Source organism: Hemitrygon akajei, chromosome 1, assembly GCF_048418815.1.
Source record: "Hemitrygon akajei chromosome 1, sHemAka1.3, whole genome shotgun sequence".
In the NCBI taxonomy this organism is placed as follows: Eukaryota; Metazoa; Chordata; class Chondrichthyes; order Myliobatiformes; family Dasyatidae; genus Hemitrygon; species Hemitrygon akajei.
This window is the reverse complement of record NC_133124.1, coordinates 174,468,348-174,484,375: the sequence shown is the minus strand read 5'-3', so window position 1 is coordinate 174,484,375 and position 16,028 is coordinate 174,468,348. Positions and strand designations below refer to the sequence as shown.

The 16,028-nt window shown below is 44.7% G+C and overlaps 1 protein-coding gene across 4 annotated transcripts in view; it reads right to left on the bottom strand.

The window, feature by feature from the left end:
* Nucleotides 1-16,028, bottom strand: part of LOC140732382 (sialoadhesin-like) — a 237,986-nt gene that overhangs the window by 41,349 nt on the left and 180,609 nt on the right. For all 4 annotated transcript variants that reach the window (XM_073054980.1, XM_073054953.1, XM_073054963.1 and 1 more), the window contains exon 10: nt 15,303-15,596. In XM_073054980.1, coding sequence (XP_072911081.1) covers nt 15,303-15,596 — 294 coding nt within the window. The remainder of the gene's footprint in view (nt 1-15,302; nt 15,597-16,028) is intronic.

The window sequence follows — 16,028 nt, the reverse complement described above, 5'->3', positions numbered from 1 at the left end:
GATGGCTTTTTAGAGCAGCTTGTCCATAAGCCCACCAGGGGATCGGCTGTTTTGGATTGGGTGCTGTGTAATGAACCTGAGGCGATTGGTGAGCTCGAGGTAATGGAACCCCTTGGAAGTACTGATCATAATATGATTGAGTTCAGTTTCAAATTTGAAAAGGAGAAGCTGGTATCAGGTGTATCGATATTTCAGTGGAACAAAGGAAATTACAGTGGTATGAGAGAAGAACTGGCCCAAGTTGATTGGAAAAGTAAGCTAGATGGAGGGATGGTAGAGCAGAATTGGATGAAATCCCTACAAGAAATAAGGAAAGTGCAGGAAAAACATATTCCAAAAAAAATGAAAATCATGAATGGAAAAATGGCACAAATGTGGCTAATGAGAGAGGTTAAGGCTAAAATAAAAGCAAAAGAGATGGCGTACAAGAAAGCAAAAATTAGTGGGAAAACTGAGGACTGGATGACTTTCAAAAACTTACAGAAGGAAACTAAGAAAGTCATTAGGAAAGAAAAGATGAATTATGAAAGCAAGTTGGCAATCAACATAAAAAAGGATACTAAGTTTTTTAAAATACATGAAGAGTAGAAGAGTGACACAGGTAGATTTGTGACCGATTAAAAATGATGCTGGAGAAATTATAATGGGTAACAAAGAGATGGCAGAGGAACTAAATGAGTATTTTACATCAGTTTTCACAGTGGAAGACATTAGCAACATACCTGATAGCCAGATGTCTCAGGGAATAGAATTAGGTACAGTCAAGGTTACTAGAGAGAAAGTGCTTGGGCCCTGGACTGGATGAGGTGCACCCACAGGTTCTGAAGGAGGTGGCTTTGGAGATTGTGGAAGCATTAGAAATGATCTTCCAGGAATCAGTAGACTCTGGCATGGTTCCGGAGGACTGGAAGGTCGCAAATGTAGTTCTGCTGTTTAAGAAAGGAGGGAGGCAGCAAAAAGAAAATTACAGGCCTATTAGCCTGACATCGGTAGTTGGAAAGTTATTGGAGTCATTCCTCAAGGATGAGGTTATGAAATACCTCGAGGTGCATGACAAGATAGGCCCAAGCCAGCATGGTTTCATGAAGGGAAGATCCAGCCTCACCAACCTATTGGAATATTTTGAGGTAATCTCAAGTAAGATTGACAAGGGAGAGGCTTGATATTGTGTATCTGGATTTTCAAAAGGCCTTTGATAAGGTGCTGCATAAGAGGCTGCTTAATAAAATGAGAGCCCATAGAATTATAGGAAAGATATTGGAATGGTTGGAGTATTGGCTGATAGGCAGAAAGTGAAGAGTGGGAATAAAGGGATCCTATTCTGGTTGGTTGCCAGTTACTAGTGGTGTTCCGCAGGGGTTGGTGTTGGGGCCGCTTCTTTTAACACTGTATATCGATGATTTAGATTATGGATTAACTGGTTTGCGGATGACACCAAGATAGGTGGAGGAGCAGGAAGTTTTGAAGAAATGGAAAGGTTGCAGAGAGACTGGGTCGGTTTAGGAGAGTGGGCAAAGAAATGGCAGATGAGAACAATGTTGAGAAATGTTCAGTTGTACATTTTGGAAGAAGAAATAATTGGGCAGATTATTATTTAGATGGGGAGAAAATTCAAAAATCAGAAGTACAAAGGGACTTGGAGGTCCTAGTGCAGGATATCCTAAATGTTAACCACCAGGTTGGATCGGCAGTAAGGAAAGCAAATGCTATGTTGGCATTCATTTTAAGAGGAATAGTGTATAAGAATAAAGAGGTGTTGAGGCTCTATGGGGCACTGGTGAGACCTCAATTGGATACTATGTGCAGTTTTGGGTCCCCATCTTAGAGGTGATGTACTGATGTTGGAGAGAGTTCAGAGAAGATTTATGAAGATGATTCCTGGAATGCAGGGGCTAACATATGAGGAGCGTTTGTTGGCTCTTGGACTGTATTCGTTAGAGTACAGAAGAATGAGAAGGGATCTCATAGAAACATTTTGAATGTTGAAAGGGTTGGACAGAATAGATGTGGAAAGGCTGTTTCCCTTGGTGGGTGAGTACAGGACAAGAGGCCACAGTCTTAGAATTAGAGGGTACCCATTTAAAACAGAGATGAGGAGAAATTTTTTTAGCCAGAGGGTCATGGATTTTTGGAATTCATTGCCACATACAGCTGTGGAGCCCAATCATTTAGGGTGTTTAAGGAGGAAATTAATGGGTATCTAATTAGTCAGGGTATCAAGGGATATGGGGGAAAAGCCGAAAACTGGAACGAGATGGGAGAATAGCTTGGCCCATGGTGGAGTGGCAGAGCAGACTTGATGGGCCGAATGGCCTACTTTTGCACCTTTGTTTTGTGATCTTGTGAATCGTTGTCCAGCTTGAAGGGCAGAAACAGGGGATAGTGTGGTGTTGGAGAGACAATGCTGAGGGAGCGATGTGGGCAAAGATACTGTGCCGAGCATCATCAATGGATTGTTGTCACACAGAGGGAGCACCGCACTGTCGGAGGGATGATACTGAGATAGGGTCACACTGTGGGAGGGACAGTACTGATGGAGGCTCACACTGTGGGATGGGTGATACTGGGGAAAAGTCACACTGCAGGAGGTGAAATACTGAGGAAGAGTTACACTGTTGGAGGAGTTAACTGAGGAAGTATAATACTGTGGGAGGGGCGATACTGAGGAAGAGTCACATTGAGGAAAAATCACACTGTGGGGGGGCGATACTGAGGAAGATTTGCACGGTGGGAGGGGTGATACTGAGGAAGATTTGCACGGTGGGGGGGTGATACTGAGGAAGAGTCACATTGAGGAAGAATCACACTGTGGGAGGGGCGATACTGAGGAGGAGTTACACAATGGGAGGGGCGATACTGAGGAAGAGTCACATTGAGGAAGAATCACACTGTGGGAGGGGCGATACTGAGGAAGATTTGCATGGTGGGGGGTGGTACTGAGGAAGAGTCACATTGAGGAAGAATCACACTGTGGGAGGGGCGATATTCAGGAAGATTTGCGCGGTGGGAGGGGCGATACTGAGGAAGATTTGCACAGTGGGAGGGGTGATACTGAGGAAGATTTGCACAGTGGGAGGGGCGATATTCAGGAAGATTTGCACGGTGGGAGGGGCGATACTGAGGAAGATTTGCACGGTGGGAGGGGTGATACTGAGGAAGATTTGCATGGTGGGGGGGTGGTACTGAGGAAGAGTCACATTGAGGAAGAATCACACTGTGGGAGGGGCGATATTCAGGAAGATTTGCGCGGTGGGAGGGGCGATACTGAGGAAGATTTGCACAGTGGGAGGGGTGATACTGAGGAAGATTTGCACAGTGGGAGGGGCGATATTCAGGAAGATTTGCACGGTGGGAGGGGCGATACTGAGGAAGATTTGCACGGTGGGAGGGGTGATACTGAGGAAGATTTGCACGGTGGGAGGGGTGATACTGAGGAAGATTTGCACGGTGGGGGGTGATACTGAGGAAGATTTGCACGGTGGGAGGGGTGATACTGAGGAAGATTTGCACGGTGGGAGGGGTGATACTGAGGAAGATTTGCACGGTGGGAGGGGTGATACTGAGGAAGATTTGCACGGTGGGAGGGGTGATACTGAGGAAGATTTGCACAGTGAGAGAGGTGATACTCAGGAAGATTTGCACGGTGGGAGGGGCAACACTGAGGAAGATTTGCACGGCGGGAGGGGCGATACTGAGGAAGATTTGCACGGTGGGAGGGGTGATACTGAGGAAGATTTGCACGGCGGGAGGGGCGATACTGAGGAAGATTTGCACGGTGGGAGCGGTGATACAGGAAGATTTGCACGGTGGGAGCGGTGATACAGGAAGATTTGCACGGTGGGAGCGGTGATACAGGAAGATTTGCATGGTGCGGGGGTGGTACTGAGGAAGAGTCACATTGAGGAAGAATCACACTGTGGGAGGGGCGATATTGAGGAAGAGTAACATTGAGGAAGAATCACACTGTGGGAGGGGTGATACTGAGGAGGAGTTACACAATGGGAGGGGTGATACTGAGGAAGATTTGCAGGGTGGGAGGGGCGATACTGAGGAAGATTTGCAGGGTGGGAGGGATGATACTGAGGAAGATTTGCAGGGTGGGAGGGATGATACTGAGGAAGATTTGCACGGTGGGGGGGTGATACTGAGGAAGAGTCACATTGTGGAAGAATCACACTGTGGGAGGGGTGATACTGAGGAGGAGTTACACAATGGGAGGGGTGATACTGAGGAAGATTTGCACTGTGGGAGGGGTGATACTGAGGAGGAGTTACACAGTGGGAGGGGCGATATTGAGGAAGAGTAACATTGAGGAAGAATCACACTGTGAGAGGGGCGATACTGAGGAAGATTTGCATGGTGGGAGGGGCGATACTCAGGGTCACACTGTAGAACTCTCTCTCCTAAAGTTGAAAGCAATGGCAAAACCTAGCCTCTGAGTTCCAGTTACAGTCGGGAAAGGGGAAGTGGTGCTGGAGGCTGCGGACACATCCGAAATAGAGGTCAGCGTACTTCTCCACATTTGTGATCTGAAGAAGGCCAGGGGTCACACAAAGGGATGGATTTACCCTCCGGTTAAGCCCGGATGCTCAGAGTATGTCTCCCCAGAGCTGGAGGATAGTCCGACCATCCAGGAGCCCGCAGCCACGGCGGCATCTGCTGAGCGTGCGTCCTCCGGGCTGGTGTGTGGCGCCAGAGCACTGGGTGCTGGCGGGGAACAAACTCTGCCCCATGGTCGGGAGGTGAAGGGTGATGCTTTGGTAAAGCTGCAGTATCTGGAGGACGATGCTGACGGCCGCTACTGAGATCATTTCAGATGGCCCGGTAGGTTTAGAGCCCAGCGGCCCTCAGCATCGGTCATGCCGGCGGCCCAGTCCGCACTTAATGAAGATTAAATGGCCATTGTGTGTTCTTCATGCCGAATGTTGAAGTCATGGGAGACCCAGAGTTTCCCAGGGAACTACATCTGCATGAAGTCCATCCAGCTGCAGTTCCATGAAGAACATGTTAGGGATCTGCAGGAGCAGCTGGGGATGACCTTTGGCTTGTACGGGAGAGTGAGGAGATCATCAAGGAGTTACAGGGAGTGGGTCACCCCGATGTTGCAGGAGGACGGGGTAATTGGGTGACTGTCAGGAGACATGGATATGTGAAAAGTCAGTTCATGCAGAGCATCCCTGTGGCCATTCCTCTCAATAATAAGTATACCGTTTTGGATACTGTTGTGGGGGATGACCTTCCACAGGAATGACATGGAGACCAGGTTCACTGGCACTGAGCATGGGTCCATGGTGCAGAAGGGAAAGAGGGAGTAGAGGGGAGCGGTAGTGATTGGGGAATCAATAGTCAGGGGAACAGACAGGAGATTCTGTGGATGTGAACAGGACACCTGGATGGTTTGTTGCCTCCCAGGTGCCAGGGTCAGGGACATCTCGGTTCACATCCACAGCATTTTGGAGGAGGGAGAGCAGCCAGATGTTTTGGTACATATTGGCACCAATGACATAGGAAGGAAAAGCAAAGAGGTCTGGAAGAGAGGATTTAGAGAGTGAGGCAAAAAGCTGAGAAGCTGGACATCCAGGGTAGTAATTTCCAGATTGGACCTGTGCCACCTGCCGGTGAGGGTAAAAACAGGATGATTTGGCAGATAGATGCATGGTTGAGAAGTTGATGCAGGGGGCAGGGCTTCAGGTCCTTGGATCATTGGTCTGGGGGAGATACGACCTGTAGGAAAGGAACCCGAGGGGGAATAACATTCTTGCAGGCAGGTTTGTTAGAACTGCTGGAGAGGGTTTAAACTGATTTGGCAGGGGGATGGGAACCAGAGGGAAGGAAGCCAGGATAGGACGGATGGCAAAAACACAAAGATATCATGCAGTCAGACCGCCAAGAAGGACAGGCAGATGAGAGGACAAAACTGCAGCCAGCAGGGTGAGTATCAGTGAATTAGGGATGCAGAGTCAAAAACAAGTAACAAATACAGTACTCAATGTGTGATATCTCAATGGATGGAGTATAAACAATAGGTTGGATGATCTTTTTGCACCTTTACAGATTGTCAGATATGATGGTGTGGCCATCAGTGAATCATGGCTGATGGATGGTTGTAGTTGGGAGCTGAGTGTCCAAGGTTACATATTGTATTGGTGGGATAGGAAGGTAGGCGGAGGGGATGGTGTGACTCTGCTGGTAAAGTACAGCATCAGATCATTAGAAAGATGTGACATCGGATCAGATCAGAAGATGGAGTATCCTTGTGGGTTGAGTAAAGAAACTGCAAAGGTAAAAGGACCCTGATGGCAGTTGCATTCAGGGCTCCAAACAGTAGCTGGGATGTGGACTACAGATTACAATGGGAAATAGAAATGGTGTGTCAATAGCGATACATTATGATAGACATGGGAGATTTTACAAGCGGGTACATTGGGAAAATGAGTATCAAAATAGATCTCAAGATAGTGAATGTGAACGCCCACAAGATGGCTTTTTAAAACAGTTTGTCATTGAGTTTACAAGGAGATTAGCTATACTGGATTGGGTGTTATGTAAATTAGGCAATTCGGAAGCTGAAAGTAAAGGTTTGAAATTTGATAGGAAGAAAGTAAAGTCTGACAGAGCAGTATTTTGGTGGAATAAAGGAAATTACAGTGGTGTGAGAGAGAAGTTGGCCAGAGTAAATTGGAAGGAGATGCTGGCACACATGACAGCAGAGCAGCAATGGCTTGAGTTTCTGGGAAAATGAGGAAGGTGCAGGATCGGTGTGTTCCTAAAACAAAGAAATACTCAAATGCCAAAAATGGTACAATCACGGCTGAGAAGGTCAAAACTAATTTAAAAGCTAAAGAGAGGGCATACAATAAAGCAAAAATTAGCAGGATGATATAGGTTTTGGTAGTGTTACGAATGAGGAGCAAATCTGATGGACAGAAGGGTCCAGAATCGCCAATGCTCACCCCCACCCCCCTTTTGAGAATCGCAAGATCGCTATTATTTCGGGTCTGAGACCCAGGAAATGAGAGAGATACACAGCATGTCAGTAATGGGAGAGACACAGGATAACAGCAAAGGCAGTTGTTATAGACACCGCAGAACACACAAGGTTTGGAATGTCTCCTAACAAAAGCGGAATGGAACCACTGATTACTGCTATTGTCTCTTGGAGAAGGAATTGTGTATTGAGTACTGTACTATTCATTGAAACCCCGCAGGGGACGACCAGTGTGGTCTGGTTGAGGAATTGCATCATCCCAACCTGACTGACATCTGAGACCCCGTGAGTGAGGATAAAAGGAAGGTCTGGGGAACACCCCTCAGACACACCAGGAGAAACGTACGAGACTGGTGGGGGGCTTGTGTGTGTGTTCATCCTTGCCTGGGTGGCGAGTCCTCCACGGAACGGTCTAGCTAAAGGACGGATACGGATCAAGATCATATCAAGGAAAGTCGGCAAGTTATTCTTCTATTTCTCTCTCTCTCTCCAACAATTGCAACACAGCGACAAACAAACAATGGCTGCAGCCTGTATGAACTGAAATGAACTTTAGATTTCGATCGGACAATTCATTATCCCCTAGACAACGATAGAGCTCGTTTCTTATTGATTATTATTATACCCGCACTTTTAGGTTTAGTGTTGACGACGTATATTATCTGTATATTTGCATTGATATTATTTTTGTGTATTTTTACTAATAAATACTGTTAAAAATAGTATCATCAGACTCCAACAGACGTCTCTATCTTTGCTGGTAAGTAACCCAGTTACGGGGTTTGTAACAACTTGAGGGCTCATCTGGGATTTGATACCAAATTGGAGGGCCAGTAAATCGGGCTTTTAAGTCCAAACTTGGATCTGGTTGTGCAGGTAACCAGATGGGAAACCAGCAAAGATGGACGTAGATGAATTTATAAAAAAACCCGACTCCGGAGGTGCTAGAGGCTGCCACAAAGTCAGACTTGATAAATATTGCGAAAGAACTAAATCTCGCAGAGGTGAGGTTGTCAATGAAAAAGTGGGAGATGCGGAGGGTCGTAACTCAGCATTATATTGAGAAGAATGTGTTTTCGGCTGAGGTAGTGGAACAGATCCCTGAAAAGGTACCAGCTAGTGGGAAGGTTCAGTTAGTGTTGGAAAAATTCAGGTTGGAACATGAAATTAAGTTAAAACAGCTGGAAGCAGTTGAAAAGGAGAAGGAAAGAGCTGAAAAGCAGAAGGAGTATGAGCTCCAGCTAAAGGAGTTAGAGGTGAAAAGGGAGAAGGAAAGAGCTGAAAAGCAGAGAGAGCATGAAATTGGGTTAAAACAGCTGGAAGCAGCTGAAAAGGAGAAGGAAAGAGCTGAAAAGGAAAAGGAAGCTGAAAAGCAGAGGGAGTATGAGGAGAAGGAGAAACAGAGGCAGCATGAGCTGGACATGGAGACGTTAAGGGAAGAACGAAGAGCTCAAGGGCCAGACCGATAGGAGAGGTTTAATGTTAGTAGGGAGTTTAGGTTAGTACCTCCATTCGAGGAGACGGATGTTGATAGTTATTTCTTGCATTTTGAAAAGGTGGCAGTGAATCAGAAGTGGCCCAGAGATCAGTGGGTGGCGTTGTTACAAAGTGTGTTAAAAGGGAAGGCACAACGAGCATATGCGGCGTTGTCTGTGGAGGAGGAGGAGTATGAGAATTACAAGGAAGTAAAACAGGCCATTCTTCAGGCCTACGAATTGGTACCTGAGACCTATAGACAAAAGTTCAGAAATTTAAAGAAAGTGTGAAATCAGACGTATGCAGAGTTTGCCTATGAGAAGGGTGTGCTCTTGGATCGTTGGTGTGCAGCAGAAATGGTGTAAGAGGATTTTCGGCATTTAAGGGATTTAATTCTGATTGAGGAATTTAAAGGTTGTGTTTCAGATGATATCCAGATGTATTTGAACGTGAAGCCGAATAAGTCCATATCCGAATTTGCCAGGTTCGCAGATGAATATGCCCTAACCCACAAGACAAAGTTTTCCTCGAATAAGAGATACCAGAAAGACCATGGAAACGGTAGAGAAAGCCCGCTGGCTGAGGCAGAGATTCAGCCGGGAGCTAGTGGTAAAAATAAGGAGGAAGAAAGGCAAGATGGCAGGAGGGGTCCTGGCTTGACCTGTTTTAATTGTGGAAAGGTGGGTCATATTGCATCTAAGTGCTTTGCTCCGAGGAAGGAGACAGGAAAAGGGAAAGCAGCAGTCCCTACAGGATGTATTGTGTTGATTAGTAAATCGACGAGAAAGCCCCAGGTAGATAGAATACGAGAGGGGCGTGAGAAATTTATTTCAGAAGGGACCGTGTCTGTGAAAGAGTGAGAAACACCAGTTCCAGTGCGGATCTGGAGAGACACGGGAGCTGAGCAGTCATTGATTCTCAGTAAGGTACTAGATTTTGGTCCTGAGACAGGAGAGGTAGCTTTGAGAGGCATGGGAAAAGGGACAGAAGCTGTGCCTTTGCATAGGATCATTATAAATTGTGAGCTGGTATCTGGACCAGTTGAAATAGGGGTGCGATCAGAATTTCCGAGAACTGACGTGGACGTCCTTTTGGGTAACGATTTAGCTGGTGGTGAGGTTTGGTCAGCCGTGAAGCTGACGAGCCAGCCTGTAAGTGTTGAGGACCCGCCCCTAGATTCCAAGATCTATCCCGCATGCGCGATCACTTGCAGCATGTTGAGAAAGGCAGCTGAGAAAGAGACCAGTGTAAATCAGGCCAGTATCGATTTGGCTGAGATGTTTATACCGACCCTGTACCAAGAGGGGTTAGAGGGTGGTGAAACGGAGAATAGGGAGGTGAAAGAGAGTAAGGGAGAGGAGGTAGACCTACCCTTAGCCAGGAGGAAATTTATAGAGGCCCGGAGTAAAAATGATAAACAGATAAGGCTGTTAGAAGGTCCAGGGTTGGACATGAATGATCTGTCTGGCTTGACAGAACTGTTTGAAGAAGTTGAAAATTTTAAAGGTGTTCCCGATAATGAAATGAGGGCAGTCCTAGATGAAAAGGATGCCATTACTTTGAAGGAGTCTGCTGGGTTGGCAGATGAGGTTGTTTTAACCCGCAGGGTTGAGATTACTCCGGAAGGGAGTTGCCCAGAGAGTAACTGGGAGGATCAGGGGAACTTAGAATTTGAAAAGGGGACAGGTATTGAAAGTCTGGAAGAGGCAGAGGTCCCGTTTGTGTATGTTCAAGATATGGATGCACGTGGTGCTGAACCTAGTAATGCAACTCAGGAAAAGTCTGAGGTATTTGATTCAGTTAAAAAGGAATGCAGTCCTTGTGGGTCAGATGGACTTGGTTCAGTGAAGAAAGGGTTAACCTTGGTAATAGCGGGAAGTGAGAATTCCCAGTTGTTTGTGTTTGAAGGTGTGTTAAAAGTTAGTGAGGAGATAAAAGGTGGTGATGTGGATATTATTATTGAAGGAAAAGGGAAAAGTGTAGTTCCTAAGTTGAATGAAGAAAATTTAAAGTCTGGATTGGTGTCAGAAGTAGTAACCAGGCTGAAGGAACAATGGCTTGTTACCAAGGTGCCTGCGAATCAATTACAGTTTGATTTGGAATGTAAAGGTGCCCCACGCGCTAATGTTATTCAAGGGTGTGCTGTGAAGAGGCAGAATTTGAAATGTTGTTTGAACAAAGAGGGATTGCTTGCAGATATTAAACTGAAAACTAATAGAATGAAGGGTCCTGCAGATAAAACTAACAACTTGCTTAAAAATAAAGAATTGTGTGGAAGTTCAGAAAACGGGCTAAGTTTGGAAAACATTGTTGATAAAATAACTCCTATGAAAGGAGCATGCAAAAGCCTATTCCACACTTGTAAGCAAGCTAACCACGTGGGAGTTAACTGGAAAAGGGGTGAGGGTTGACGGGATGCCACTTTAAATAACAGGATCCGGTTTTAAGGGATTTCGACAAAGCATGTAAATAATAAAGGCAACACCATGGAAGATCGACTGTTAAGTTTGAAAGTAAAATAAAGATTAGTATTTGCATAAACTTTTGTAATATACACGTAAGCTAAGATCACAACTCTTTAGTTTTGTTATGCTGAAGAAAAGGAATAAACATAGGTGGTTATTAAATTGGAGTCTGATTCTACAGGAATCTATTAAGGTACAAGATATTAAGATATTAAAGGAAGTGACAATGTAATCGCTAACTGTTTAGATGCTGAATGGGATGTATAACTGTATTACTCTGTTAAAAAAAACTTTTTGTATTGTGTTAGATTCTGAAATTCTGTAAGACTCTGTATTAGTTAATTTTTACCTGTGGCAAAAAACCTTAGAAGGATGGGGGTGTTACGAATGAGGAGCAAATCTGATGGACAGAAGGGTCCAGAATCACCAATGCCCGCCCCCCCCCCTTTTGAGAATCGCAAGATCGCTATTTTTTCGGGTCTGAGACCCAGGAAATGAGAGAGATACACAGCATGTCAGTAATGGGAGAGACACAGGATAACAGCAAAGGTAGTTGTTATAGACACTGCAGAACACACAAGGTTTGGAATGTCTCCTAACAAAAGCGGAACGGAACCACTGATTACTGCTATTGTCTCTTGGAGAAGGAATTGTGTATTGAGTACTGTACTATTCATTGAAACCCCTCGGGGCAGCCAGAGTGGTCTGGTTGAGGAATTGCATCATCCCAACCTGATTGACATCTGAGACCCCGTGAGTGAGGATAAAAGGAGGGTCCGGGGAACACCCCTCAGACACACCAGGAGAAACATATGAGACTGGTGGGGTGCTTGTATGTTTGTCCATCCTTGCCTGGGTGGCGCGTCCTCCACGGAACGGTCTAGCTAAAGGACGGATATGGATCAAGATCGTATCAAGGAAAGTCGGCAAGTTATTCTTCTATATCTCTCTCTCGCTCCAACAATTGCAACACAGCGACAAACAAACAACGGCTGCAGCCTGTATGAACTGAAATGAACTTTAGATTTCCATCGGACAATTCATTATCCCCTAGACAATGATAGAGCTTGTTTCTTATTGATTATTATTATACCCACATTTTTAGGTTTAGTATTGACGACGTATATTATCTGTATATTTGCATTGATATTATTTTTGTGTATTTTTACTAATAAGTACTGTTAAAAATAACAGTAGCTTGTAAAAAAAAGTTACAGAAAGCAACTAAAATAATCAATATGGGAGAATATGAAATATGAGAGCAAGCTAGCAAACAATATCAAGGGGATAGAAAAAGCATTTTCAATATATAAAAAGAAAAATAGAGATGAGAATCGATATAAGACCATTAGAAGATAAGGCTGGAGAAATAATAACAGGAGACAAGGAGATAGCAGATGAACTAAATGAGTATTTTGCATCAGTTTTCACTGTGGAAGACACAAGCAGTGTGGCAGGTGTTGACGGGTGTGAGGGAAGGGAAGTGAATGCAGTTACTATTACAAGGGAGAAGGTGCTCAAAAAGCTGAAGTTACACAATTCACCCGGACAGGATGAACTGCACCCTAGGGTTCTGAAAGAGGTAGCAGTAGAGATTGTGGAGGCATTAGTTATGATCATTCAAGAATCATTGGACTTTGGCATAAGACCATAAGACAAAGGAGGAGAATTAAGCCATTCAGCCCATCGAGTCTGTTCCACCATTCCATCATGGCTGATGCCAGGTCCCACTGACCTCCATACCCCTGCCTTCTCAATATATCCTTTGATGCCTGATCGATCAGGAAACAATCAACTTCCACCTTAATTATATGCACAGACCTAGCCTCCACCACAGCCTGTGGCAGAGCATTCCCAGATTTACTACTCCCTGGCTAAAAACATTCCTGCTACCTCTCTTCTGAAGAGTCCTCCCTCAATTTTGAGGCTCTGTTCTCTATTTCTGGATACCCTCACCATAGGAATCATCCTCTCCTATCCATCCTATAAGGTCATTTCAACATTCGGCCTAACTAGTGTCTTATAAAGGCTTAGCATTAACTCCTTGATTTTATATTTTATTCCCCTTGAAATAAATGCCAACATTGCATTTGAATTCTTTACCACAGACTCAGCCTGTAAATTCACCTTCTTGGAGTCTTGCACGAGGAGGGCCAAGTCCTTCCACACCTCTGATGTTTGAACCTCTCCATTTAGATGATAGTCCACAAGGTTGTACCTTTTACCAAAATGCACTATCATACATTTCCCATCACTGTATTCAATCTGCCACATTTTTGCCCATTCTTCCAAAAGTCCTGCTGCAATATCATTGCTTCCTCAGCACTACCTATCTCCACCTATCTTTGTATCATCCACAAATCCATCAATTCCATGATCTGAATCATGGACGAACAACATGCAAAGCAGCGGTCACAATACTGACCCTGGAACACCACTAGTCACCGGCAGCCAAGCAGAAAATTTATTCCCACTCACTGCCCCCTGCCTGACAGCCATTCTGCTCTCTGTGCCGGTATCCTTCCTGTAATGCCATTTATCTTGTTAAGCAGCCTCATGTGTGACACCTTATCAAATATCTCCTGAAAATCCAAGTAAATTATATCGACTGCATCTCCTTTGACCACTCTGTTTTTCTCCACGAAGAATGCTAACAGATTTATCAGGCAAGATTTCCCTTTAGAGAAACCATGCTGACTTTGATTTATTTTATTATTAGGCTCCAAGTACCTCGATGCCTCATTCCTAATAATAGACTCCAACACTTTCCCAAACACTGAGGTTAGGCTAACTGGTCTATAATATCCTTTCTTTTACCTTCCTCCCTTAAAACGTGGAATGAAATTTGCAATCTTCCAGTCCTCCAGGACCAGGCCAGAATCAAGGGATGGTTCCAGAGGACTGGAAAATTGTAAATGAGGGAGGCAGCAGAAAGGAAATTATAGAGCAGTTAGCCTGAATGCAGTGGTTGGGAAGATGTTGGAGTCAATTGTTAAAGGACGAGGTTATGGAGTACTTGGTGACACAGGACAAGATAGGATAAAGTCAGCATGGTTTCTTTAAGGGAAATCCTTGCCTGATGAACCTGTTGGAATGCTTTGAGGAGATGACAAGTCGGATAGATAAAGGGGAAGCAGTGGATGTTGTACATTTTGATTTTCAGAAGGAATTTGACAAGGTGCCATACATGAGGCTGCTTATTAAGTTCAGAGCCCATGGTTAGAGCATTGGCTGAGTAGTAGGAGGCAGCGAGTGGGAATAAAAGGATCTGCTTGACTGGCAGTGACACATAGGGTCAGTGTTGGGACCACTTATCTTTATGCTGTATAGGTGATTTAGATGATGGCTTTGTTTCCAAGTTTGCAGGGATATTGAATAGTTTGATAATGAATATTGTTGAGGAAAGAGGAAGGCTACAGAAGGATTGCAGATCAGAAGGATGGGCAAGTGGCACATGAAATACAATGTTCCAAAGTGCATGGACATATAAACCTGCAGACTATTTTCTAAACGGGGAGAAATTCAAAATGTCTGCAGAACACCCTAAAGGATAATTTGCAGGTAGAGTCGGTGAGGAAGGAAACTGCATTGTTAGCATTCATTTCAAGGGGTCTAGAATATAAGAGCAGGGTTGTGATGCTAAGGCTTTAGAAGGCACTGGTGAGGCTTCACCTTGAGCATTGTGAACAGTTTTGGGCTCCTTATCTAAGAAAATATGTGCTGGCATTGGAGAGGGTTCAGATGAGGTTCAGATGGATGATTCTGGGAATGAAAGGGTTATCATATGGGGAATGTTTGATGGCTGTGGGCCTGTGCTTGCTGGAATTTAGAAGGATGAGGAGGGGGGGATCTCATTCAAATCTTTTGAATGTTGAAAACCCTAGACAGAGTAGATGTAGAAAGGATGTTTCCTATGGTGGGAGAGTCTAGGACAAGAGGACACAGCCTCAGGATAGAGGGGTGTCCATTTAAAACAAAGAGGCAAAGACATTTCTGTAGCCAGAGGTTGGTGAGTTTCAGGAATTTGTTACCACAGGCCACTGTGGAAGCCAGGTCATTGCCTTTGGGTGTATTTAAGGCAGAGGTTGATAGGTTCTTGATTGGCCATGGCATCAAAATTTATGGGGAAGAGGCCGGGGAGTGGGGCTGAAGAGGGGAAAAATGGATCAGCCATGACTGAATAGTGGAGCAGATTCGATGGACCAAATGGCCTAATTCTGCTCCTATGTCTTATGGTCTTTTTATGGATATTCAGGGCAACATTTGTCAATAAATACATAATTTACTTATCCTCATACTGAAATTTGCAGACTATTTCTGTGTACTCTGTGGAGTATTGCCATACCTGTATGATAACTGATCTCCATACTTACACTGCACAGTTAGTGTGAGGCTCTGCTCCGATGAAACAGATGGGTATCTGACTCTGCAGATGAGATTTTGCCCGTGGTGTTTGAGCGCTGGGGTCATGGTCAGGACAGAAGTATATGTCAGATTGTTGTGCCACTGAGTTACACTGCTTGAGACTGATGGTGGTACATCCATGGGGGTGACCCAGGTTAAGGTGGGTGAAGTTCCATCACACGTGGTGTTGAAGATGCAGGTTATGTTCACAGACTTTCCTTCAACAATTTCAGCAGCGAATATCGTGGGTTTATCTGTGAAATCTAACACAGAAAATTGGATCCTTTTAGTTCAATATCACCAGATGCATCAGTTCAGATAGAAATCCCAGCCCCACAACAGGAAAGGTGTTTACAGGATGATCCCTGAACAATGAGGGTAGAGTGTGAGGGAAAGTTGAACAGTGTGGGGTTCATTACTGTTCTGAAAGCTGTTGAGAGGGGAAATGGGAAACAGAGTCCTCCACTGAGAGCCTCAATATCACACAGTCACTGATACATCCAGTGGGGTACGTCCTTCCCCAAACAGTGAGACATGGGCCAAGTGGACTTAGTCATGGGGGAGATGTTCAAAAAGTTCAAATTAAATTTATTAGCAAAGTACATATACAGGTTGTTACCATGTACTGTACTACCTTGAGATTCATTTTCTTGCAGGCATTTACAAGAAAAAAAGAAATCAAATAGAATTGACAA